Source organism: Dreissena polymorpha, chromosome 6 (genome assembly GCF_020536995.1).
Source record: "Dreissena polymorpha isolate Duluth1 chromosome 6, UMN_Dpol_1.0, whole genome shotgun sequence".
In the NCBI taxonomy this organism is placed as follows: Eukaryota; Metazoa; Mollusca; class Bivalvia; order Myida; family Dreissenidae; genus Dreissena; species Dreissena polymorpha.
The window spans coordinates 93,839,132-93,863,790 of NC_068360.1; the positions used below are offsets into that span (position 1 = coordinate 93,839,132).

At 34.9% G+C, this 24,659-nt stretch overlaps 1 protein-coding gene across 3 annotated transcripts; it reads right to left on the bottom strand.

Annotated features, from left to right (window-relative positions):
* Window positions 1–24,659, bottom strand: LOC127835181 (uncharacterized). 3 transcript variants are annotated; one of them, XM_052361484.1, is made up of 5 exons: window positions 24,458–24,659; window positions 5,141–5,765; window positions 4,418–4,576; window positions 3,708–3,972; window positions 1–3,403 (listed from the first exon to the last, which is right to left on the bottom strand). In XM_052361484.1, the coding sequence occupies exons 2-5, from the start codon at window positions 5,714–5,716 to the stop codon at window positions 1,764–1,766; spliced, it is 2,640 nt and encodes an 879-aa protein (XP_052217444.1). In that variant the 5' UTR covers window positions 5,717–5,765; window positions 24,458–24,659; the 3' UTR covers window positions 1–1,763. The 3 variants fall into 3 exon arrangements, with proteins under 3 accessions (XP_052217444.1, XP_052217446.1, XP_052217445.1); XM_052361486.1 differs by lacking the exon at window positions 24,458–24,659 and adding an exon at window positions 11,816–11,936; XM_052361485.1 differs by lacking the exon at window positions 24,458–24,659 and adding an exon at window positions 11,799–11,921.

Consider the following 24,659-nt stretch of genomic DNA (forward strand, 5'->3'; position numbering starts at 1 on the left):
AAATTTTCAGTATTCTTGTTTCCTCACAAATATCATAATTACAAAGAAAATTTAAAAATCTGAAGCAATTGTTTCAATTTTGTCAATTTACCGAAACGTGAAACTGTCACTTATGCAAGCAACCTACAACACAAATTACCACTTAAAGCATATGCATTTATAGGGATCCCAGCATCTATTTACAGTCAGATTTTCATTATTCTAAATATAGATCATAAGAACACTTAAGGCTTGCTGTTAATTCATATAAATAGAACGTAGGCAACTTCAAACACAATCTTAATACCTTAATGCTTAATCTCTTCGTCTGTATTTCACCCTAATACAACAATTAATTTGTCAAGCAAATGTCGATATTTATGTTTCACAGAATTGGAAATTTTTTAAACTGACATTCACCTTCGAACTAGTGACTCCAATTTCAATAGGGTACATCTACTGACCACGACCGGTGAACTTGTGAAGTATCATGCCGATCGGTCAATGCATTTAAGATTTATTGATCGGAAACGATTTTCACACTAAGTGTGATAGTGACCTTGACCTTTAACATAGTGACCCACATTTTAATAGGGGTCATCTACTGGCCAAGGCTAATGCACATGTGAAGTATAAAGTCAATCGGTCAATTGGTTGACGAGTTATTGATCGGAAACGATTTTCAAACTTAGTGTGATAGTAACCTTGACCTTTGATCTATTGACCCCAAATTCAATAGTGGTCATCTAATGCCCAAGGCCAATGCACATGTAAAGTATTAAGCCAATTGGTCAATTTGTTTACGAGTTATTGATAGGAAACGAAGTGTTCTACCAACAAACAGACAGACCGACATACATCCAGCTAAACAAAATATCCATTCTTCTTCAAAGAGGGGCATAGTAAAAAGAGGACCAAGAGCCCTGGTTCGTTCACATGAGCCTCAAAGAAAATGTATTGATTTGATTTGCTTTTGTGATGCCTGTGCAATTAATTGTATTGCAGCCAAAGCTCTTTTTTACCCCTTACGACACAGCTGTGATTAAAACAGTGACATACTTGAACGTCCATTTTCAAATCATGGAATGAAAGTCTGGTACACATACCATCATGTCATACCAGACAAACTGCATCAACTCAAGGCAGTCACGTATTTTATCGGAACAATGTCTAAATTAATGTCTAAAATATCCTGATTAATGTATGATAATATAGAAACATAAGTTCTGAGAAAATTGCATGCTTATTGTGTATAAATAAGACTAGTTGTTCTCAATCGTTCAATAAAGTTACACAAGAACAACATTTCTATTGTAAACGGACAGCGACCATTTTTGAATTTGCCCAATTTGTTGAGTTTCCGTTATCCGACGTGCCCTTTATCGGGAATCGAAGTGTCTACACAATCGTGCATACCTTTCTTCGTTCAAATTTCATGGAGAACTATCAAGATTTCAGTACTTGAAGCACAGTAACTATTGTACATGCTGGAATAGCAAACACTGTATTTCAACATGTTTATTTTGATGAAATAGGTATTGATCATCCAGTTTGTGTTGTTTTCCGGAGGAATGTTTTCATATTTTGGCAGAAAAACTATCGTTCTTCTTGGAAATTATTCCTCCATAATACAAAAGGATCTACCATTTATCAACTCCACCATTTACCGTGTCTAAAAAACTAGTATTAAGGATATATTATTTCAAATGAAGAACATGTTATCCGACACGATATGGTTGTGTCAGTTTTGGTAGTCTAATATGATGCGCATTTAAAAACAAGCATTATGCTTTGGCAAAGAAGAGTTTGATCCAGCCAAGGGAGGCATGGCGTAACATGTAAAACATGCAATCTAAAGATATTGGGTCTAAATAAATATCGTGACTGAGTTTCAGCTGTTTTCCATCCTGATTGTTGGCTGCTGCCTCCCTCATTCCAGACTCAATGATATGCTGATACTTACATGGCATCCTCCCGAGCACAGCACAATAAGCAACGTCATATTCATCCATCAAAGCTGACAGTTTATTCGCGGCACAGATGTTCATGCCACACAAAAATATGAAAGTTTGCGATATTTCGAGATATGATGTACTGTTGCGTTCAAGATACCCGGTAATGACGTCATCAATAACGTATGGATTACATGCGATATGATATGCTGCGAGGTATTCCTGCACAGTTTTGTGAACGAACGAGTATGAGCTTGCATTTCGGCATTTTTCTTTCCTGTTTGTTAATATCCCAGCTTTGAGAGCAAACGTCTTGAGCACCGGGAGCTCTTCCTGAGATACATAGTTGGATAATGTTACGTCATTGAAAACAATAGATGATTCTCTCTCAGAAGAGAAGAGCAATTTAAATGCTACGTCAGCTAGCTTAGCTAAGCGTTCAATGTATGGCTGTAGGTAAATTGTGCTTGAAAAACAGCGCACTGGTGGTGGGTTTGAATCGTTAAAATAACCTGTCGCACAGTTAACCTTTTTACATAGACTTTCAAGAAGAGTAGTGTACAGTTTACACAATGATGATCCTTTCAGGTGTTTCTTCTCCTCAATCGTGTTCACCCAAGTACAGATGACCAGTGTGTACAACATCGGTGATGATGATAAAGATTCGAGCTTACGCTTGTTAACGAATTTTTGAAATGTATTCACAGTTTTGACCAGATCCTTAGACTCGTTAATTATGCACCCGATTATTTTCTTACAAAAATTATCCGCATTGCTAATTCCCTCGATCTCTAACAGACAATCGATTTGCGAATTCTTGATACGTTCATCAGCCAGTTTCCATGGTCGAGATGTTGTAAGTACAGTGCATGTGTCGTTCTGAAACCCAGCCACGGAAGGTTCAGCTAGGTTACAGCCATCAGGAGACACCCATTCATCAAGACCCTCCCGTATTACGAGACAGATTTCACTGTTCATTATTTGAACGAGAAGTTTGTACACATTGGCGCGTTCGTCTTCGGAAAACGTTTTATCAATAAGCTGCCGCTTTATCATCTGCGATACATCTGTTTGATCTCTCGAATCTCTCAATGTGATAAAAAATAGAAACTTGAATTTGTGAATGGTTAACACGTCCTCGAATGCTGTAGTTTCACTGGGAGATTGCGATAAAACTAAATTTCCATGGGACCAGTCATGCACCAACTTAGCTGAAAACGTAGACTTTCCGCTGCCAGGTTCACCCTGTAGGTATAAACGCCGATTTGAATTATCACCTGTGTAAAATATTTGTTTGTATGTCAGTACTTGCTCCTTTTTTACGCGTTTCCCATCTCTTGCGATTTCAATTCGGTGTACTTTTGGCGTTGCATATATATCTGATATACGCTTGTCATAACTTTGATCCAAGTTTGACAGAGGCACGTGGCTTAAAGTGTCATTGTAGTGTGCCATCAAACGTCGACGAAAATCTGAAGAGAGAACACATTGTGTATTCGGACACGTAAGTTACTTAATATATTTCTAGCAAACCTCGAAGTACCTGAACATGAACGCTTACGTGAAGTCATCGGAAAGTAGACTTGAAATGAGTTTAATGTGATTGACGAGCTGTTATATGTAAATAATTATTAGTTAAAGCCACTAAACACATTTTGTAATTATTTCAATACTTAGACAAACTCAAATAATAGAGCGGACATTGCATTGTAAAAGATAACATGATTTTAATTCCGTGGTTCGTCGATTAACATCGCAATCTGTAGTAAGACATACCATTACAAGATTGCTCGTAGGTACATTCTGTAGATTTTCGACAATGTTCATCAAGTTCCTGTTTACAATTGCCCGTGTGATCATCAAGATTCAGTTTACAATTGCACTTGTCTGAATCGAGGTCCTTTCTGAAGTTTTCTATGTAAGTCTGAATCTCAGCAATAGCCGTCTCAGTTAGGTGTTCAACTTTCCCAAGTTTATCTTGTGCAGCCTCTAACAAATGAACAATGTCCTTCGTTGTTACCCTCAAAACGTCGGTTTGTAGCTACATATATAAACTTTCTTTAATCATGCGTTCGGAACAAACACGATTTTACATATATTATTTTATATAAATATTGATAATGATATACGAGCATGTAGACGGCTTGAGCACGCATCTTTCGTGCTAATCGCATTGCTAGGTTCCCCCTTAGATTATAAACTTACATTACAAATATGAATCAATACATTATATTACAATTGTAAAGTAAGTAAATAAAAATTTGATCCATACCGACATTTCACATCTATATGTACGTATAATATGGATCAATTTTGGATAAAAATTCTTAAAAACTAAATTAATGATACATTTACATGAGAGATAATCACGGATAACGTTCAAAATAAATAACGTGGTATGTAATATAAATACGCGTAGTTTGTGCAAAGTTTTATTTACGCACATACATAGCCAGACTTTTAAGCCGCAATTGTTTCTCTTATACCTTTGCTAATTTTCTCACAGCCTCCTGCGCAGTGACGTCGTGTGCTACACATTTTGGGTCAGTCAGCAGGCTAGTCAATACATAGAAAATGTCCTGGAGATCCTGTTCTGTTACTTTGCACGTAGACAAATGGCGAACCTTTCTGCCATGTTCTCGCGCCTAAACATATGCATGAGGTAAACTATTGCCTGATGAAAAATTCAAAGTTTGTAAAGCTAACCGCTTAAAGTAATGCTTTTCAAAGTTAGCGTAGGCTAACATTTCCGAATATATATTCAGAGCGCTCATGTAAACAACTTACAATACATAACGTTTTGTAACGAAATAATGCGCTTACGAAGAATAAGTACAAATTGATATGTTAGTTAACTTCACTAATAAAAGTGTTTTCCATAGTCAAACAAAGAAAAGACAACACGGTTTTAATATATCAACACATGCTTACTAACAAAACATACTTTGATAAGCGAGAAGTGTCACAAAATTAAATTTTCTCACGATGATGCTGGTAGAAAGAGCCGCGCTTACACCACACTACTTAACAAAAGCATGGGATGCTTTCTCAGTCAAAAGATATTGTAGTTACCAGAAAATGTCTTTGGTGTCAGTAAACTTATACAACATGACTTGATGGACCAACGCACTGGCGGAAGTTAACATTTTATTGTGCTGTTTTTGTGGGACTTGCACAGATTCATGACATAAAACAACCTTTTAACTTACCTTTGTTAAAAAGCATGGTGGATTTATTTTTCCTGAATCTATGGGGAACGAAAACCTGCTATCGAAGTGTTTGCAGTTTATCATAAAACTGATGATTCCGTTGAAATCTGTATCTTGAGCCGAATATTTTTCAGTATATCCGTCTGGAGGTAAGTACGCCTTGGCAATTTCCCAGGGATTCGGTGCCCATCGCTCTGCCCTTGTATTTTTCCATGAAGGACGGGAGAATCTATGTTCCTTTATAATTTCGTCATGGACTTTATTACAAACGTTAGCAGTGCATGGTCGTGGTTGTTTTAATGCGGTGTCATGCATAGATGTGCATAGGCTCTTTGCTCCTCGTTTATTACATATGTCTGATGAAGGGCATTTCAGCAAGTTAGCGGTGTGACAGCCAATACACGAGACTGGCGCTGGAACACATGCCCATACAGCGTTGTATATATTGTCGTGTAGAATTTTAGCCTCGTTCTCCACGAACTGCTCTAGGCCAGATTTTGCGATATCTATTGCCAGCAATGCCTTCAGCCAGTTCGTCCTTTCCGGCTCAGTGAACACATCGGTTAGACTCGCCATAGTGTTTTAGTAAGCTACATTTCAGAAGGAACTCAAGGTTAAGCATCACCTGTAAAAACAAATATAACTTCCATCGGTCAAGTCATTTGTAAAATGATATTTAATATTTTTTAGTGATTGCGACCAGAGTTGTTCATATATTTATGATGTTAATGATAGGTGTGAATAAGATGTCATATTTGAAAACGAGGTGGCGATTATTATTATGCATGTAGTATTCATTGACGATTCATTTTATGTTTGATTGAACAAAAAATGGTTATACTTTTACATAAACAAAGTTTTATTCATAAAGAGTTATAACGACATTGTGGTTGTATTTTGTGTTTATAATTGTATGTTTTGTATGTATCAATATGTTGTTTGTTGTTTGTTTATCGCTATATAACGTGTGCTCACAACGGTACTCTGTGTATATATGGTAACGTTGATTGTTTATTATTAACTGCTTGTTCTTTATAACGACGTGCTGTGTGGTCTTAATTTAGTACATTGTATGTTTTGGGTGAAAATGGTTGGTCGTGCTTTTAAAATGGTATGATGTCGGGCAATAATGTAATGTTGGTTTATTATAATGGTATGTTCTGGGTGAACAATGGTATGTCGTGTGGTAATTATTGTATGTTTTTTGGTGAACAATGGTATATCGTGGTATACTGGTTTGTGGCGGGTGAACAATTGTTTGCAATGTCCATGCAGAGTTTTCGTTCCTTTCTCTCACATACAATTTGACAATCTCCACGCAGAGTTGTCGTTCCTTGCTCTCACATACAACTCTGCGAAAGGCTCAGCACGCCATTTTGTCTATAAAATAGCTAAAACCGAACAAACGCATTCAATGTATATTTGATTGGATATTTAAGATCGCATGCATTAAATAAAGAAATATGTCTTTTAATTGTACGATTAATCGTGCAAATACTTGCGAGTTTTAATGCAACTCTTTGGAACTATTTTATTGCCCATTTACACAGATGGAATCATTCCACGCACTTTACATATGTAAATAATTGAACATAATGTTTATTGAGTGACGTTAGGAATTGCTTCGACGTGTGTATGTATGTTGGTTTCTTAACAACAAAAAAACATATAAATTTTATAATAATGAATTAAGACTGATATAAGATATCATGGTATGAGATGGTTTTCTTTAATGCAGTGAATGCAATGTAACCGTCGTGCAAGAGAATGTTTAGTATACTGTAGCCTAAATGATGAACGCTTGGTATGATCATGACATGAATGAGACGCTTTCATAACACTAGTCCGTTCTGAGCCCAACACAGAGGTGAATGTAATGTAACCGTCGTGGAAGAGATTGACAATTTGACAATCTCTTGCACGACGGTTACATTACATCTTTTTTATGTGAGAGCAAGGAACGACAACTCTGCGTGGAGATTGACAATTTGATCGAGCTATGTTGGTTCCCGTCGAATCTCTGCGCGGAGGTTGTGGTCTGTCGTGTGGTTATTCTGGTATGTTTTGGATGAACAATGGTATGTCGTCTAGTTATACTCATTTGTTGTGGGTGAATGGTATATCGCTTTATTTGCTGGTACGATTTGTCCAATAAGTGTATGTTGGTTTGTTTTACTGCTGACGTTATATTGTATGACAAGTGGTTATTACAGGGATCTTTTCACGTAACGGTAAATTGACAAAATTGAAAAAAATCAGATCAGTTAATGTTCGTTCTAGTTATATTTGCGAGGAAACAGAACTTAATGCTTAATATTTACTCTATAATATCCATTATATGCATCTTTTGACGATTGAAAAACATGAAAAATATAAAGCGTTACAAACGCGACCATTGAATAATTTGGAGATTTCTGTTGTTATCGTTATATTTTGTGGCATAACTAAAATAAAGAATAAAATACATCATCCTCTATGTGCGCACGGATGGTCGAGTGGTTTAAGTGTCTTTTACTCCAAGGGTCAGTGATTCGATTCCAGTTGATGATAACCTTTTTTTTTCTTTACTTAATTCTTGTTTTTTTTTATTGGAGCTATTTCCAATGTTTACATTTCTTTATTTAAAGCATTTCATGACAAACCGCAAAACAAGCCAAACTCTGTGAAAAGGTCCTTTAAAGGTATGTTGCTAGTTAAAAACGGACCAATGCTTGTTTTATTGTTGAATTGTTTGTGTTCAAATTAGACGTACGTGAATTTATATCAGCATGTTGTGTTTATATAATGGACTGTATTATGGTTCTCATAGTATCGGTCCTCCTCATAGTATCGTCGAAAAACGCTCAAGAAGTGCAGGAAAGTTAATGTTTTTTTCTAATTTTAGTTGTTGTAATTTATTTGATGGTCATCCATGACTATTACGACGATCATTCTCATGATTTCCGGTATTCATTGGACAGTAGGTCATGTTTATTCCAGGGTGATGCTATGATTTTTAATTACGTAACACACAATTATGTTAGTTGTTTTATCGACTAATAGCAGCTTTATAAGCCGCTTTTTTAATAACATGTAAAGACAATTTAAGAACAGCATGAGTAGTTTTGTTTGTCCATTACGTTACTTTTTTAGAACAAGCACATGCGCATAGTAACAAATCTTAGCAACCAATCAGAAGGGACGATACTATGAGACCATTACACATGAAACAGATTACTACAGGGAGCTAAGTCTAGCCAGTATTTTGTCAAAAGATTGCCGATTTAAATGCAGTTTTCGTTGTTATGTCCAAGAATACACTTTTAACACATTTTTGTTGTTTTTTTTTTCAGCACGGACTAGCGATATACTTCGCTGTTATTCTCTGTCTGCAGTTCATGGTGGTTACATAATTTGAGTTTCAATGCAATCGCTTGAGAAACGTAATAGTAGTTCGCTCCACAAACTTAGAGCAATCAATGTTCCTGCCATTCAATGGCGAACTTAAAGCTCACATACATCAGCAAGGTGTTGAGTTTAAACATATTTATTTAAGCTCGATTGCATCGAAAGCCTAAGGCTAATATAAACGCTCTCGAGTCCGTTTCCTGGGCCTAGAACCAGTACTTGGTGTCTATGGGGGAGATCTAAAGAACGCTCCATCGGTGGGGATCGAACCTGTGATCTCCCGGTCGTTAGGCGGACACCATATCCATTACACCACGGCGACCTTTAAATAACTTTAAATAGCAAGGTGTTTATCAATCGGTACGGAAAATGTGTCTTTCTCATCTGAACTTTACTCTAAAAACAATTAAATAAAAGTTTCAATTCAATCGTCTGAGAAATTAAGACGTAATTTTTAATCCACAAACTTGTACAATGCATGCATCCGTAATAAAAACGCAAATAACCCACGAACGTGTGAATCCCGGTGCATGAAAGTTATTTAGCGCGTCGAAACTTAATTGTTTTGACAAATCGTCGCTTTATTGCTATGTAATACTTAGACACTTCTAAGTTGTCAGGATAGAACTAACGACCGAGTTAAGGTTTAACAAATCTATTCAAATCGTAGAACGCGACTTAAGAAGTTTGGTTTACGAATAAATATCTATAAGTATGATGAAGGTGCGCAGCATCACTGTTACTTGATTAATATTTTAAATAACTTATAAGAATACTTAAGAGTTTACAGAACTATTCCCTACCATTATGATGGCTTTAGCTTAAGCTGGTAGGTTTCCGACTTTTAAATGACGTGGATTTTGAGTCATTGACCGAGGTGAAGAATCCGTGATGCTGCGTGCTATTTATAGTGAAGATGCTTTAGGATTCCGAAACTAAGGCGTCCCAACCAATCAACGTGCACTTAGGAATTCCTTAACCAATAAAACACGTTAACAAAGAACCATTTTCCTAAACAGCATTTCGGAATCCTAAATCAACAAAGTAAGTCAATAATATGAGTTGTTACATTATAAAAAGCAATTTGTATTAAAACACATAACATTAATACATAATATCAGGCAGAAATGTTCTGCATTTAAATTCTGTTAAACATTTTAATAATACAATGGAAACATGAAACTATATGATGCATAGACTTTCTACGCCTAACAAAATAGTTCCAAAGCATTTACAACTGGAACATAACTTTACCAAAATGCAATACACAAATGCATCCTTAGATTAATCATACAAGTGAAAGCCATTAATTTTGGAGAAAAATAGTTAGGAATAACAAATTATATTGTGCAATTGAAAATGTAGGACGTATTCCTACACAGCTGGCTGACAGCGTCATCGTAAACAAACATGGAGCGTATTTTTGGATTGGAGTTACTGAATTGTGACAAACAATGGATTGTTAGCAAGTATCTGGAGTTAATAAAACATATGTAAGTAGATTTAATTGATAATTTCATAACTATTACATATTACAGCTATAGTGCTCTATCTCCATTTTTTCCAAAATGAGTTTTTTATATCGCTGTGTTCGTGAGAACGAGATCTTTAATATGACGTTATCGGATTCAAGATTTAGTCGTTACAGACGAAGTGTTTCGATTCTATTTTGCTGCATCTCGCACATTTTTACAAACGGGTGAATGCTGTACTGCACCATCTCCAGAACTTAGAGCAAAGTTATTAACGATGTTTATATTTTTTTTAGAAGAATGCTCTATCTCCATACATGAAATTGCAAATAACATTAACATATAATTTACTAAAGTAATTATTTAATTATATTCATATTCTCCGTTTGCTCATAAACACTCCGGTATATTTTTGTCCACATACGTACATAAATAAGTGAGAAAATAAACGTTAAACCTTTAAATGCGTTTTCTCCAAAAAATGAAATTGGTAGTTAGAGCACTATAGCAATAAAGCGACGAAATAACAAAGTTTCATTTCAATAGCTTGAGATATGTAGTACATGTAGTAGTTTGCTTGAATACGTGTTAACATTGTATGCGAAAAATGCCTGAGTTCAAGATCATATTACTATGATGAGTGTGGATAGACGGGCATTAAAAGATGCTTTTTTACATCTAAACGTTAAGGTGATGAGCCGTTTAAGTGGTGATTTAATCGCACGCGAAATGAAGAGGTGGCAGTAAACTGATCGACAAAGCAACCAAGCAAGCATTCAACCAACCAACCATGCGACCAAATGACAAACCGAGTCTCGGCGAGAGTGTGACTTCTATATCAGGGTGCAGGATCACGTGACTTTGTGGCAACCGGTGGTGGTGCTTTTTTCGAATAACTTGTTAATTTAAACAATTTTTCTTAAAAATATTAAACTAGTGCACAAAATACATATTTTTATGCAGCTTTAGCAGCTTATGGCAATGTGAAATACATCAGAATTACTATATAAATTAAGCATGTTTTCTTGTTCAAATATTCTATGTTTAGTGCATTCATTTATACGGTTATGCTTGACGCAATGTGAAATTTCCTCACCAATTTCTGTCGTATTCAATGATTTATTCTTATATACCTTAAGATATCGACAAAAACTGCACGAAAAACTGTCTTTAACGCACTAAAGATTGTTGCAAATAAATTTTAATAAGTTGAGATTTGAAAAAGTAAAGTTCTTAACAGTGTGTTAACATTCTGTCCAGCCCGTGTGTAGACCCTTGAAAACCCCGTTGATTCTGCACCCTGATATATATACACCATTTCACACTGCGTTTGCGGGGTTGTAATGGGTATCTGAACAAATATTCGTCACCAAAAGGCAGTTCAGACATTCCATGGATAAACATACATAATTATGTATGACCATTATTGAATGTAATTCGCAAGCCGCATTCAAAACAATTAACGATTGTATGCTTGCCTATTTATTGGGATCCCATCATATATTTATCATAGGATTTCCATTAGTCTAAAATATATCATGGGAAAAATAACGGTTTTCTTTTTATTCATATGCACAGAGCATACTCATATTTAATCATATCTTTACAACTTAAATATCTTAATACTGAGTTGATGTGTTTGTATTTCACTGTAATATAGAAATTCATTTGTCATAGCCATAGGTTGGCATGTATGTTTTAATGAATTTTCAAACGTACTGAGAAATGTAAGAAACTAAATTAGAAAATAACGTACGTATTTACATATCCGAACCAAAGCTATTTTGTTTCAATTTTACCTGTAAGTTTAGTTTACCTTGAAACATTACTATTTTCATTTCCTTTTTTACGATTAAGTTTTGAACCTACTTTCGAATTAAATTTAAACAAAATGACGATGAGTCTTCCGTTCTTAGGCGGGCGGCATTGTTTTCCAGATAGATACGACACAAATAACAGATACCAATAGATACCAATAGATATTAAACATCAATCAAATTAGGATTGATACAGTAAATATTATTTACATAGATATTCTATACGGATGAAGGATTCTTATTAGAAATAAGATATTTTCATCAAATCAGTTAACATATGTATGCGTTTAAACATTTAAATCTCAAGTTTTAAATGGGAACTATTTTACGTTTGCTTTTAACACGAGTCGAGAAGGCCACAGGTGCAAACGGTCTATGAACGGATTATTACCGGTTAACGCCAGCAGTAGGATATGATTTCCGTTAGCGGATGTGTAAAAATATAAATTATATGTGTATAAATTATACTCAGACCTTCAACGTTTTTTTCCCGAGCGATTATCATCCGTTGTCAAGTATAAGGCGTGTGAATGAGTGCAACGATACACTACGGAGCATTAACCAAATATGTGGTGTTATATTGTTCAATACCTCAAAATATATATGTGAATTAATTCTACTGAGATATGCAACGTTGTCTTCCTTTGAGCGGGAATCAACATTTGCCAAGTTAAAGGTGTTTGAAGGAGCTATCTTTTTGGAAATTATTGACCAGGGTTTATGGTAATATATGTGTATGAATTACATTCAAACGTGCAACGTTGTCTGTTCCCAAGCTAGTCCAAATAAACGGACTTCCAGAGCCTTTGATAAGTTTTGCTATCGCGGCTCTGGGAGTCATATGAAACCCTACATAAACATGGGTGCAGTTCAGCGCACGGAATCCGTGCGCTTCACTAAACAGACGTCGTTAGAGACAAATTAAGGAAAATAATGAATAAACTTCATAAACATGTTAAATTTACCTGAATGGCAACCTACGGATTTTATCCTTTGCATGCACCCTAGAAAAACATGACGATGTTTCAACACACATTTCTCGCTGACATTTTTATGTTTAACTTTGAAACAGTGTATTCTGTATCGAATACCACATCGTTATCGACTTGAATAGTCTCCATCACATAACCCGACATGCAAAATATTGGTGTACTGCGACCTAACCAATATTGCGTCAATTTTCCAATATGGCTGATACAGCGTACGAAATAAAAACAAAGTCAATAAAAAGCAATTATTTCTTGCTTTGATGGTACCATTTGGATGAGTTTGTGGTTTAGACAGGTAAACTTTAATAAGTTTACAACACAGTTTCAGTGTTCCTTTACCCTTGCATTGTTGATAACATGTTGCACCCATGGACAAGAGAGAGCGCATTGCAACTCTCAACAACCCATTGGGTAATAAAGCTGATAGTTGAATTATTGCAACTAAACCCAAGCGGGTATACTCCATTGTCAAGTCTGAGGCATGTGAATGAGTGCTACAATACACTACGGGGCATAAACAGAATATGTGCAACATCTTTTTGGTGTTGTATTTTTCGATAGCGCGCAATGTGCAATATCTAGTTGGAATTACATGACCAGGGTGTAAAGACTACCGTATATATGAGTACACATTTTGCTTAGACGTGCAGCGATGTCTTTTTCTTAGCAATTATTTACCGTTGTAAAGTTAAGGGCGTGTTAATAACTCATACCGCACACCTCTGAGCAAAAACAACGCACGTGTTGTATTGATTAGGAGTTATATTTTTCAATAGTACCCAATGTGCAAAATCTATTTAAATTACCTGACCAGTGTGTATAGGACATACATTAGGCGTGTGATTAAGTAAAATATTTCATTTTTGATAATAAACAACTTTAATAGCACATATGCAATATCTATTTAAAAGTGCATTTTTCGATAGTACGGAATATGCAATATTTATTTGTAATTAGGACGTAAACGGGCTAAATATGTGTATAAATTCTTCTAAATTGTGCAACGTTGTCTTGCCAAGTTTAAGACGTATGAAAGAGTTATACAATGCACTTCGGAGCAGAGGCAACACATATGATATGTCCATTTGGAGATACATTAGCCTTAACCACGGAATGTGCAATATCTATTTGTAAATAGTTTACAATGATGTTTTGGCAATATATGTGTATAAATTATACTTAGATGCGCAACGTTGTCTTTCCCCGGGCGAGTATGATCATTTGTCAAGTAAGGCGTGTGTATGCGTGCAAAGATACATTACGGAGCATTAAAGGGGCCTTTTCACGTTTTGGTAAATTGACAAAATTAGAGTTGTTTCAGATTCGCAAATTTTCGTTTCAGTTATGAAATTTGTGAGGAAACAGCAATACTGCACATTATCCATGCTCTAAAATATCCATATTATGCAACTTGATACTCGACATTTGAGCGACGCACGATACGATGCGCGACATGCGATATGACACTCAACACTATATCGAGCAAATGTTATAGTAACTTACAGCCATTTTTTACTTGTAGCTGAAAAATTTACTATGACACCGTGCTTGGAGTTGAAAAAATTACACCCACACCGGTCGACATGCGACACTTGCGCGATATTTGCTCGATATAGTGTCGAGTGTCATATCGTGCGTCGCGCGTCGTATCGTGCATCGAGAAAATGTCGCGTGTCGACCTAGGGAATTTTAGGTCGACAGGCGACATTTGCGCTTGCTCGATGTAGTATATAGTGTCAAAAAATCATTATAGTGATTTTTATAGTAGAAAATAGTGATACGTTTACAAACCTAACAACAATCTCACATTTGGTAACATCTCAAAGAAAATCAACACGCCATAGGCGCTGAAGGCCTGGGGCTAGACTTAGTGTGCTTGGGAAGAAGTTTAGTTCTTAAAAAAAGATAGTTCGACTATGTATATAGTTGTCAATATCTTTATACATAGTCAAACTATCTTTTTTTAAGAAGACGTTTGGTCGAAAGTTTTTTTTATTGATTTAGTATGTGTATGCATTATTATAAACAGGTTTATAAAAATCAAGGCTGCAGCTGCATTTTTCAAAAAGTCACAATGGATAGTCGATCAATAAGTTATGGCCATCCTACATAGGCGATGAAGATATGTGGCTGGGAACGAGATTATGACCCATCTGGGTCTGTCAATTTTTGTGTGTCATAAATGCTGAATGCCCGTTTTGGATGAAATGACGTCCTTATTCAATCAGTATCGGTACTTGTTATGCTGATCAGTTTGTGTTGATAATATCTCCATTGATCGCGTATCTGGATGAACATAATTAATTTCAAAGTACGGAATTACTTGTACTAAAATTAATCCGTAAATAAATGGTTGCCATGGGAACTGTCGCGTAATTACACATTGTTCGTGGAGAACACACAGTAACAAACAAAGTTCTTTTCTGTTTTCATCGAGATTAATTTCTGTAAAATAATTTCTAACACAACGCTTCTAATGTTCATGAAGTACAATTTTACAGCGCGGCGGCCAATTGGCCGCCACGTCAAGAAAGCGTGACTGCTCTACTCGATTGTCAAACTAGGACTCTGGAATCTCTTCTTACAACAAAAGCACAGCATTTTATTCCAAGGTACATGAACATAAAATTTAGATATTTCCTATCTCATTTTTGGTTGGTTAACTGTTCTCTTACCCCGATTTTCTAAACCCACCCCTTCGAATAACCCTTGTTGATTGGATGGATCGCTTATACACCTACCACATGTCACAGCAGAAGAGTGCAATATACAATTATCACTTTGGGAACAGGAGACCTCATTTCATTTGCATACTTGATCATACAAACAGATGCTCTCTATGGACAAACCACATTAGTAGTGTGAAACCTAACATTCCTATAATCGATTACGTAAACCCCGATACCCATAAGATACACACTCAATCCGAACTTACATTTGTTATGTACATTGGGAAATTGGATATTTCAATTATTTAAATTTCATTATATACCATATCTGAATTGGGGCTTGTTATGTACGAGCCGAATTGTTAATCAAGGACTAAAGACAAATCAACATATGTTCCCGAAAATTGAACTACATTGGAGAAATGAAACCATACTTCCATAAACAATTTTTCAAACTTCATTACATACCCCATCCGAAGACATCTGTTATGTTAATTCCTAATTACCCGCAACATACAGCAACGTTACATACTCAAACATATTATTAAAATATTTCCCTATTATTAAATTTATCTGTACTTAAATTTCTATCATAAGACTAAACAATAAGCATAGACCGTTATGTCACAGAACAAAAATGTTCTTTTTTTCATATTTATTACTATTTTAAAGAATTTAAGCCAAAAAAGGCATAGAAAATCAACAAAATATGTTCTGGACAGATATGGAACATCATTAACATGTTTATTATATACATAAATATATGCACATTTTCTGGAAAAAGGTGTGTATTCAGAAATTGAACATTTTGTACAGCTATGAACTTAAAACTAAAACGAATAACTCCTCATGAAACGATTTGTGTTGTGTGTCTGTACTGCCAGACATTATTTTGTTTATTTAGCAATTCAATTTTGTTCCATGATTGATAAAATTAAGTAGACAAAATACATTAAGTTAACAGTTGCTATGCAAACAGTAATTTGTGGATTGCATATACATGCTGTTTGTGATCAACAATGTATTTGAAGTTAATATATCATTAATCTTCGCATAAGTGTCAAACCAAATTCACTAGTGCATTTCTTACGTAGAGATTCAAAAACATGATTTTCAACTTAAACAAAATAAAAGCAATAAGCACGACATATTTAATGGCACACGTCACTAATTAATTCACTATAGATTGAACTTTAAACACCAAAATATTCATTAACATGTAAAAATTAATCAAATACAAACATAACATGAACACATACGTTAACATCACATATCTTGATGTTTAAATGAACTACAACAGTATTAATGATATTCTTTTAAGACCACAATATTAGCAGGCATACAATACAATGGATTTCGTATCGTGTACAGAACATTTTATAGTTAGATCACTATGAATGAGTTGTTTATCATTAATCAAACAAATATGTCAACACGACACGGATGCCCCCAACTGTAACTTTGTCACTACATAAAAGCATAAGTGTGCAAATGTTTTTGAGATATACATCGCCTTTATTTTATTTAACTATTAGTTTGCTAAATAACAGGTGTTCAATATTTATATTTTGTTTGTTACATATGTCATCTGCTGCAGTTTGTAGATGGGTTTTTTCTGCCAATTCTTTGCATGCATGTTCGAACTTGGCCTACAGACCATCTAGATAAAACTTGTGAACAAGTTTGGTGAAGATCATATGAAAACTACTTGAATTAGAGAGCGGACACCAAGCTGAATGTTTAAAACGCACTTAGTGACCCAGTGAACTAGTTTTTTGCCCGGCATGCCCCATGTTCACACTTGACGTAGACATTATGTAGATACAACTTCTGACAGAGCTTGGGAAAGATCGGATGAAAACTACTTGAATTAGAGAGCGGACACCATGCTGAATGTTTGAAACGCACTAAGTGACCATATGACATAGTTTTTGGCCCAGCATGACCCATGTTCTTCTTGAGCCAGAAATTATCAGGATGCAACTTCTGACCAAGTTTGGAGATCGGATTAGAACTACTTGAATTAGAGAGTGAAAAGTGTTACGGAGGACAGACAGACTGACAGACGGACAGTGCGAAAACTATATGCCGCCCGTTGGGGCATAAAATATATTTTCATGTATCTGACATAGTGTGCAGAAACAACAAAAATGTAAAAATAAAATATTCCCTTCTCATACTTAATATATTACCTATGGATGACAGACTGATTGGAAAAACAACACAAGATACACATTGTTGATATTTTGTACTCAAATTCATGCACATCAATAAAAAAGTATTGTTTTTATTCTCTGAAGAAAAATCACCTGTTAAGTCTGGATTAAAAAATCTTATCTGTTAAAAAATGTCAATCACAACACAACATGAACACGATAAATTGTCCATATTATCATCCACACAGAGTCCAAACTGTCAGTAAACTTGGTAAGCTCAGGTTGCATCAGGATTTGCCGAATTCACTTGTAAAGATCTGCAATAATTAAAATAAAAATGCCTGATTAGAAACCTTAAACAAACACATAAAAAATACATATCACCAGTAGATACCATAGGCTTGTCAACAATTTATCGAAATTGAAAACCATGTCATGTTTTAGTTTTGGCTTAATGCTTGTTTAACTTAATCTACATGTATGTGAAAATAACACAAGAAATATTATTAAAATTATATAATCAAGACGAAAAACAGATTATTGCTTGGTACTTTATACAATCTGAACCCTCAAGTTATGCAAAGTAAATAGTATATTGTCAATGTTTAATATTAAAAATAGTATCCTTACTTAACACCATAAAGGTAAACCATCTGTGTTTGGAGAATAAAGCGCACCCCAGTTAACATTTTCACGGATTTCTTTTTTAATATTTCACTATTTTAAATGGGATAAAGTCGAGAGCCGGCTGATTCGTGAGAGTTTTCTATAGGTATCATGATTTTTTTTAACAAATCAGTATTTTTCCAGTAATGTGCAATGACGCGTTTGAACGGTTACAAAAATGTCGGATCAGTGTTGGGACTTCATAAAAAATCATAAAATCTATAGAACACTCGCACGAATTAGCGAGCTCTCGACATTATCCCATTACCAATGGTGAAATAATTTTAAAAGACATCCTTAAAAATGTTATCTTGGTCGCGCCTTATTCTCCCAACACAGATCTTAAAGTCACATGGCATACATGAAGGTGCAGTGTAAACAATGCAAGGTGTAAATCATATCAAACCTGCTATTTAGCAGTACATCATTTAGTGTTCGCACTCCACTTTTGCCCAATCTGTTTTTCATGAGTTGGATTTGGCACATCCATCTTTTAGCCCTATATCATGATAGTTCATCATTGAAACTACCAGTACCAGGTAGTAGGTTCTGCCCCTGAATAAATAAAATATAGCAAAATATTTATGTATGATTGTGTTATAGTTGAAAATAATATATGACAATGAAAACAAAGGTCTGCTGAAGTATTACATCTCAATACAATCTTAAAGATATTCCGATAGTCCAGACACATATTGACTGAGAACATTTAATCAGTTTTCTTAAGCTGCAACCTCTTGGTCATGTCTGACAATTCATTGAAAATATAAAGTTTCTTAAGCATTACAACATATTTGTGTAGTTGGTCGTGCTTTATGAGAAAGATATTTTTTTCTTTCTACTTTCTTTATTTGTTGTTACGAATCTTAGATCATCATTGCTTTCATGTTAAACTTGATCATGAACACAACCATTAATATTGACATCCAAAACTATAAATTTTTACAAGAATAGAAACATTTAAATATGTACCAATAAAAATAATCAAATATACATTGTAATTAAACACATTCCTGACATATGCATTAATGCTATCATTTCGCATGGAATTGTCATCGCTAACCTGTCTTTGTGAGATTGCACAAAGATTTGCAACATAAATTTGATATTACTTTTTAATAAAACCTTGCTTAGTTCACAGTCTGTTAAATGTAAAACAATAATTTTAAGTACATAAAATGAAAGTAGAATACGTCTAATGGAATATATGCCCGTAAATTGTTCAACGAAATGTTAATATTGTCAGTATAGAAAAGTTCAACAACAAATGATAAATTGAGAAGTGTTTAAGATTTTGATAACTACTTAGGCAAACAGACACATAAACAGCGTCTAAAATCGTCGTTATGACCGCCAAAACGGCTCATACAAACATCATGATTGGTGTAATAGATTCATTAAACATGAAATTCCATCTTTTAAGACCAACTTTGATTTTTTTTTAATGAGAAAATCAAATGAAAAACTTATTTCCATTTACCTTTGACAAAAACCAGGAAGTTTATCCGAAAATTGTCACTGTCAACTGTGCCCTACTGTATTCATTGTTATTAAAGCTGAGGTAAATTTAAACCATGTAAAATCAAGAGAAAATACGGAAAATTATAGTTCCACAGAATTATTTTTATTGGTTTAGATTATAGTTCAAAGTAAATGGCAAACAAGTTGTTATTGTTTTGACAAAGTCCACGAAACGGTAGTTAGAGACCGTCAAGTGAGCAACTTATTCTCGCATGAATATGTAAACAATAAAAACTATGCCGTAGCCAATGCTTAACAATTTTGATTCAATAATATTTTTTTTACATGTATTAAAGTTCAAAGTAAAACTATTATTTATGGCAAACAAGTTGCTCTTGTTTTGACAAACTCCGCGAAACGGTAGTTAGATACCGTACAGTGAGGAACTTATTCTCGCATGAACTCCAATTATGAATAATGAAACTGTTATACTTGAAAAAAATATTGCATACTGTAATCCATGTACCTTCCGGTTCCGAGCTTTGTGTTGATAGCAAAACAAGGCATTCCTTTCTTGAAAAGTTGAAGACTCTTCTTTACAAGATGGATTTTTGCCGTACGATAACCCGTTCACATGGCAACAGTCATCACACAATCATAAATCCACTTTATCCCCTTTTACTGCTCAAGAACAATATTAAATTGTGTAAATGACACGGGTTCTAAACGTTATTCTTCACAGTGGTCAAAATTTTCAATCGTTTGACATTTGTATTTCCAGGAATCGTTTTCTTCATAATTATCAACACTGCCTTGCATTAGGTGACGTTTATCATTAACTCCAGTCACATTAATATGAATAATAATAACACTTTTATTAATTGTTCTCTTTCAATATAGCAAATTGCTTTTTCTTTAAACGACCCAATCTGTCAGATACAATGTCGGCCATATTTGTTGTCATTGTATTTAGCGGGTCCTTCATTTAGTATTTCATAGCGTATTTATAGAATATTCTTAGTTTTCCGCACAGTCCAGCGTTCGGAGTGACGGATATGTTCGAAAGAATGCGATATTGCACGAAGTTCATTAGAGTGCTAATACCTTAAAAAAATGTATCAGTAAAAAAATCTTCTTACTGTTTCCGTAGACACTCGTATATTTTCGGCCTAGACCGTCAAGTGAGGAACTTATTTTCGCATGAATATGCAAACAATCATAAAAACTATGTCGTACCCAATGCTTAGCAATTTTGCTTCAATAATATTTTTTACACGTTTTATAACACTTCATGTTATATAGTGATATTCTGTATTAACAATGCGGGTTATTGAGAACTTCTTTGCAGGGACCTATTTGTTTGTATAGGTCCGTCTTCTTTGATTGCGCATGAATGACCGCCAAGTGGTAAATCGGACTTTCACAAATTCATTCATTCGTGATTGTTTTGGCAGCCAGCCAAGTCAGCTTGTCTCAAAAATCGGTATCAGTTCTATGGCTCAGGGGCTTCGCCCCAGGCCAAAAAAGACTTATAGCTTATACATTGATGTGGATTAGTATAAGGGAGACCACTGCGTAGGAGATTGCTTTTTTATAAGAAACTACGTTATCTCCCTTTGTGGGCATAGTTAATACCGCACTACTTTTGAGCAATTTCTCTTTGGGTGATGGATCTATTTGGAAAACAACGTTCTCGTTCTTAGGCGCTCACTTTTCCATGGAAGAGATAACTACTGTTTCCATTGTATTCGTAAACATACCGTGACGTCACTCCGTCACTTTTGAGAAGCGACATCTGGGGACACAATGGTTTCCATAGTCTTGCCATAATATAGTTGCCTATGGATTGTATGAAAAAAGCCACGAAAAATTTAACTACATTTGTTAAATATTGAAAAAGGGACGATGATGTTACGCTTAATGTTTTATTATTATTATTATTGTTATGTTCAATCAACAAACAATACTGAGAATTTATTGTGTATTAAAAACACTCGACTGTCCCAATAAATGGCTGTGAAACGAAATAAAATTGTTGCTAAATAGTACGATAGTTTTCCACGATGTTTCACAAATAGCTGCACAAAATGGCTTTTAAAAAGTATCATTTGTTTTGGAGCCTGGGCGCCTACGGTGCTAATAGTTGCCTGTTTAAATCGCAAGATTTATCTCATCGCTAGGTCGGTACGGGTCAAAGACATTTACACTTTGAATAGAACCGTTGATATCAACACCTGGTCGCGTATGGGTTCAGTACCTAATTAACCAATCGTTCTTGGCGTTTTAAAGATCCCCTTGGTACTCTCAGATAGGTCGCCTGTGGCCACATACAGCATATGGTTATTTAAATAGCACTGTTACAACCCGTTTTGTAATAAAAACCCGAATTGTAATAATTATTACAAAGTGGGTCGCGATACATAATTACATTTCGGGTCGACAGTTGCAACCCGTTTTGTAATTAAAACCCGAAATGTAATAAATTTTATCATGTCCATTAAATCAGAGATACGGACTTATTTTAAAGTTTTTTTTTCATGCAACAATAAGTTTTATAGTAGGTATTGACTGTTCCCCCGACCATTGTTCTTATAGACTCCGTCAACAAATCATGAATGTAATAATTCATTACAAAGTGGATTGCGATGCATTATTACATTTCGGGTCGACAGTAACAACCCGTTTTCTAATAAAAACCCGAAATGTAATAAATTTTATATTGTCCATTAAATCAGAGATACAGACTTGTTTAAAGTTATTTTCATGTTTAAATTAGTTTTAGAGGAGGAATTGACTATTCCCCCGACCTTTGTTCTTATAGACTACATCAACAAATCATGAATGTATTTATTTATTACAAAGTGGGTTGCGATGTATTATTACATTTCGGGTTGACAGTAACAACCCGTTTTGTAATAAAAACCCGAATTGTAATAAATGTAACTAAGTCAGACAAAGTCCGAGATACAGTCATTTTTTAAGTTATTTTCAAATTAACATAAGTTTTAGATAAGGTATTGACAATTCCCCCGACCTTTGTTCTTATAGAATCCATCAACAAATCATGAATGTACTAATTTATTACAAAGGGGGTTGCGATGCATTATTAGATTTCGGGTTGACAGTAACAACCCGTTTTGTAATAAAACCCCAAAATGTTATACATTTGCCCATGTCGTATAAAGTCCGAGATGTTGACATGTTTTGAATTTATTTTCAATTTTAAATACAATTTTGATTAGGAATTGACAATTCACCCGACCTTCGTTCTTGTAGACTCCATAACAAAATCATGAATGCAATAATGTATTGCAAAGTGGGTTGCGATGCCTTTTTATATTTCGGGTTGACAGTGTGGTGGTGCGGTGGTCGAGTGGTAACACTCTGGTCTACCATTCCAGAGGTCCCTGGTTCAAATCCCGGCCGGGGCACTGGAAATTTCAGAAATGCTTCAAGTGTTTCCCACCCAACTAGAGATGTACTGGTATGAAACCCAGGTAATTCTCGCGTGTATCGGTGCTATACACTGAGCACGTAAAAGAACCAAGGTATCTATTCGCAAAGAGCTAGGGTATCGCACCCGGATTCCTTGTATCCCAATACTGTCTCTTCTGCTTGCTGTCTTTTCAGCAAAACCAAAAGACCCCATTGGAAATAAGTGCCTGCACTTTCATGGATTATCCTTGACCGCAAGGTCAAAATAAATACATACATACAACAACCCGTTATGTAATAAAACCCCGAAATGTTATAAATTGTTCGATGTCCGATAAAGTCCGAGATATAGATTTGTTAGAATATTGTTTCATGTTTAAAAACAATTTTGAGTAGGAATTGACTATTCACCCGACCTTCGTTCTTATACATTTCATTAAACAAACATAAATGTAATAAATTATTACTTGGTGGGTTGCGATGCATTATTACATATGGATGGCATTAAAAGTTATTCAAACGATCTGCGAAAATATTTTCATATTTTAATATAGCGACTGACCAAATTAGTTACGACGACAAACATGCGTTTTCAATCCGACTTAATTCGTCGCTCATTGTGCATATATTTGTAAAGCGTCTGTACTTTCAGTTTCTATTACGATGCGAAAAATAAAAATGTCTCAGAGAGGTAGAAAGACGTCCGCGATTGTTGCGCCAAAATATCAGTTGACAGTTACAAAGATATCAGTTACCATCAGGTTTTTTTTTATTTAAAGTTTATATCATGGACAGTTTCAAGGATTAAAGATGTTATGAAATATCAGTTTATTTAAGTTAATAATGATAGTTTACAGTTTTATTGAATCAATACAAGTGTGCAGCTTCAACAGAAGTTAAGCAGCAATGACTTTAAGGTATGCACTTTTATAACTAATTTCACACTATTTCAAGAATGAAATCCCCCTATTTTTCAAAATCAATGGGTGAAAACGCCATTTCCCAGATAATTACCTGGGGCACTGTATAAACCATAATATATACACGACAATAGCCTTATAATTCCTCTGATAGCCTACAAATCTTTTACATAATTCTACGTCGAATACACAGTGCATACTAACTTCTAAAAGTCTAAACGTAATGTTCAAATCAGAGTTAGTAAATTGTCGTATGTAATCAGCCAGTGCTCATTTTCTAAATATAAGTAAACACGTAAATGCACTATAGATACTTGTAGAACAATATAATTAACCGGTTCTTACCTGTACATTTACATCAAGCGTAAAAAATCCTTGCCTGCATACGTTCTGCTCAATTAGACGGGGCGTTTTTGAGGACTTTGTACCTAAATCACTAGTTGCAATAATACAACTCCCAGCTATTGACTCTCCGCGTCGCTCGTATGTACTCATTAAAGCTCAGAGCATTCAAGATAAACTACCTAAATCACCTGCTCGCTATCAT